The 2,413-nt window shown below is 32.1% G+C and overlaps 1 protein-coding gene across 1 annotated transcript; it reads left to right on the top strand.

The window, feature by feature from the left end:
* The first annotated feature begins 1,493 nt into the window (after positions 1-1,493).
* On the top strand, positions 1,494-1,880 carry LOC145596763 (hydrophobic seed protein-like). Its single transcript, XM_081652965.1, has one exon. The coding sequence runs from the start codon at positions 1,494-1,496 to the stop codon at positions 1,878-1,880; it is 387 nt and encodes a 128-aa protein (XP_081509091.1).
* The last annotated feature ends 533 nt before the right edge of the window (positions 1,881-2,413 follow it).

Raw genomic sequence — 2,413 nt, forward strand, 5'->3', positions numbered from 1 at the left:
TATATATATATATATATATATATATATATATTAGATTATTATTCTTATTCTTGAACTTATGGATTTTGCTTTTCCCTAGCTGAGATAGGAAAATCACTAGTAGCTACTTCGGTCTTTTTTGTGACATACAGTAGATAATAATTAGCAATTGAGTACCCTGTGAATCTGTGATCGTCGTAGTCTTATTGACCTTTTCATGTTACGTATAAACTCGAATATGTAATGGACACGTGTAATAAGTTATTAAGTTAGATGCTCTATTTGAGAAAGTATTTTGCAAAAGTGTTTATCCTCCAAAAAAATAAAAATAAAAATAAATGAATAATTTACAAATGTGCTAATAACGGTAAAGTTTACACAAATATCTCTCTTTGTTTTTTGCTTAAACGCCTTAATCTCATAAGTGGAGTCGGCTACATGAACTAACATAAGAACTTCCTAAGAGATCAGACATCCTAATACTTAACCTAAGCTCTGATACCATATAAGAGATAGTAAATATTTGTCGTAGGCTTCTCATTGATCAAACATCAATATATATACAAGCCTAGTCTAGGGTTAAAAACTAAGGACATATTAGTAAATTACAAACTAATATATACATAAGATTATTTACATAATCTAACAATACTACTCTCAATCATTGTGACACATGTCAAACGATGTGACAAAATTTTACACTAGCTAACACTGCTTATCGTAACCCTCCTACTTATCGTAACACTAGCTAATTTATATGGAAGTATAATTTAGAGCTAATTTATAACTTGTAATATACAAACAATGACCCGGGGCATCGCTCGGGCCAAAAACTAGTTCTTTTACTAAAGAGTCTAGCTAAGAATCTGATCATCAAAGATTGGCAAGTGGTATGTGCTTTAATTAATCATCGAATTAAAGTATGGTCTTAATTCGAAAAGTATATGGAAGCATGCATGAACTGAAATAGATTACCAGCCATCAAAAATATTAATTCATCCTTAATTATACCATTTGATCTATATTTAATATATAATAATACAAGTATTAGCTTAATTATATCACATGTATGTACTACGTGAAGCCCTATGAATTAATGAACATGAGTTTACTTCTGAAAATCTAAGTTTTTTTTTTCCATGATCAACAAATTGAAAGGATGCTCAACTTACAAGGTACTAAAAATTACTTGAAAAGTACGTACAATTTATATTAATCAAAAGAAAAATGTATTTGATAATAATAGTGGGCATAAATAAAGTAATTACTTGAAAATTAGTATTACGTACAGTTTGTATTAACTTAAATTAAACCTTTAAAGATGAAGTAATGTATTTGATAATTATATATAGTGGCCATGAACAAAATAATTAAGCTCAAAACGAAATTACCAAAATACCCTTCCATGCAGTCTATAAATAGCCATGACAAGCAGCTCTTCAAACACATCCAAAACCAACAAACACATTCACATTCTCTCTTCAATCAAAACCCTAAGCTAGTTAGCTAAAACAATGGCCTCGAAATCCGCGGTCGCTTTCATGGTTTTTAACCTAGCCTTGTTTGCTTTTGTGTCAGCTAATGCTGCAACTTGCCCTGACCTCAATGTGTGTCTTGAAGTTGCCAATGGACTAGTGAATGTCCAATTTGGTAGCCAATCAAGGACCTCATGTTGTCAACTAATTCACGGTATAGCCGATGCTGATCTTGCACTATGCCTTTGCACTAGCCTTAAATACACTACTCTCGGAAGCACCCTTGGTGGCCTCCTTAACTCCCTTCTTGGTGGTCTCCTTGGTAGCCTTACTGGCAGCGAGCTCCTTAACAAGGAGCTTCTCGCCGTCGTTAACTCCTGTGGATATAACAATCCTTCCCAATACAAGTGTCCCGCCGTCTATTGATGGGCAAGTAAGAGCTTACTATACTCTACCAAGTTATTATCTTAACTTAGCTTGGTGAGAAAGTTTACCTAGTAACATTTAATTTATCGTCACGTTTTATTATGATTATGAATAAATCTGCTTGTATGGAGTTTCAATATAGCTATTGATGATGTGATATATTGTACTCACCATCTAGCTATAGAGTTTAATATGTACTTGACGATTACATAATTTCGATTGTTGTAATTGGAATATGAAAGAATGAATGCAAGTTTTCTGTGTTTTAGTTCATTTTGTTTTGAAGCTATATATGTTGATCTCAAATTAAACCTATATATATATAGTTGTGATTTTTCTAAGATAATTAATCGTTTTAATATCTAGAAGATTAGACAAGACATGTTAATTTCTATGCAACTGAGCACAAGAGTTGTGAAAAATGAGTGCACAAACGCATATTATGATGCATGCACTGAATGCACTATATCTAATTGGCACCACCCAATATTTAAACACTAGTCTTAAGTCATAAAAAAACATTTTATAGGCCC

Source organism: Chenopodium album, chromosome 20, assembly GCF_948465745.1.
Source record: "Chenopodium album chromosome 20, dcCheAlbu1.1, whole genome shotgun sequence".
NCBI lineage: Eukaryota > Viridiplantae > Streptophyta > Magnoliopsida > Caryophyllales > Amaranthaceae > Chenopodium > Chenopodium album.

What these genes read in the sequence shown, in the direction of transcription:
- LOC145596763 (XM_081652965.1), top strand. Translation starts at nt 1,494, where the DNA reads ATGGCCTCGAAATCCGCGGTCGCTTTCATGGTTTTTAACCTAGCCTTG.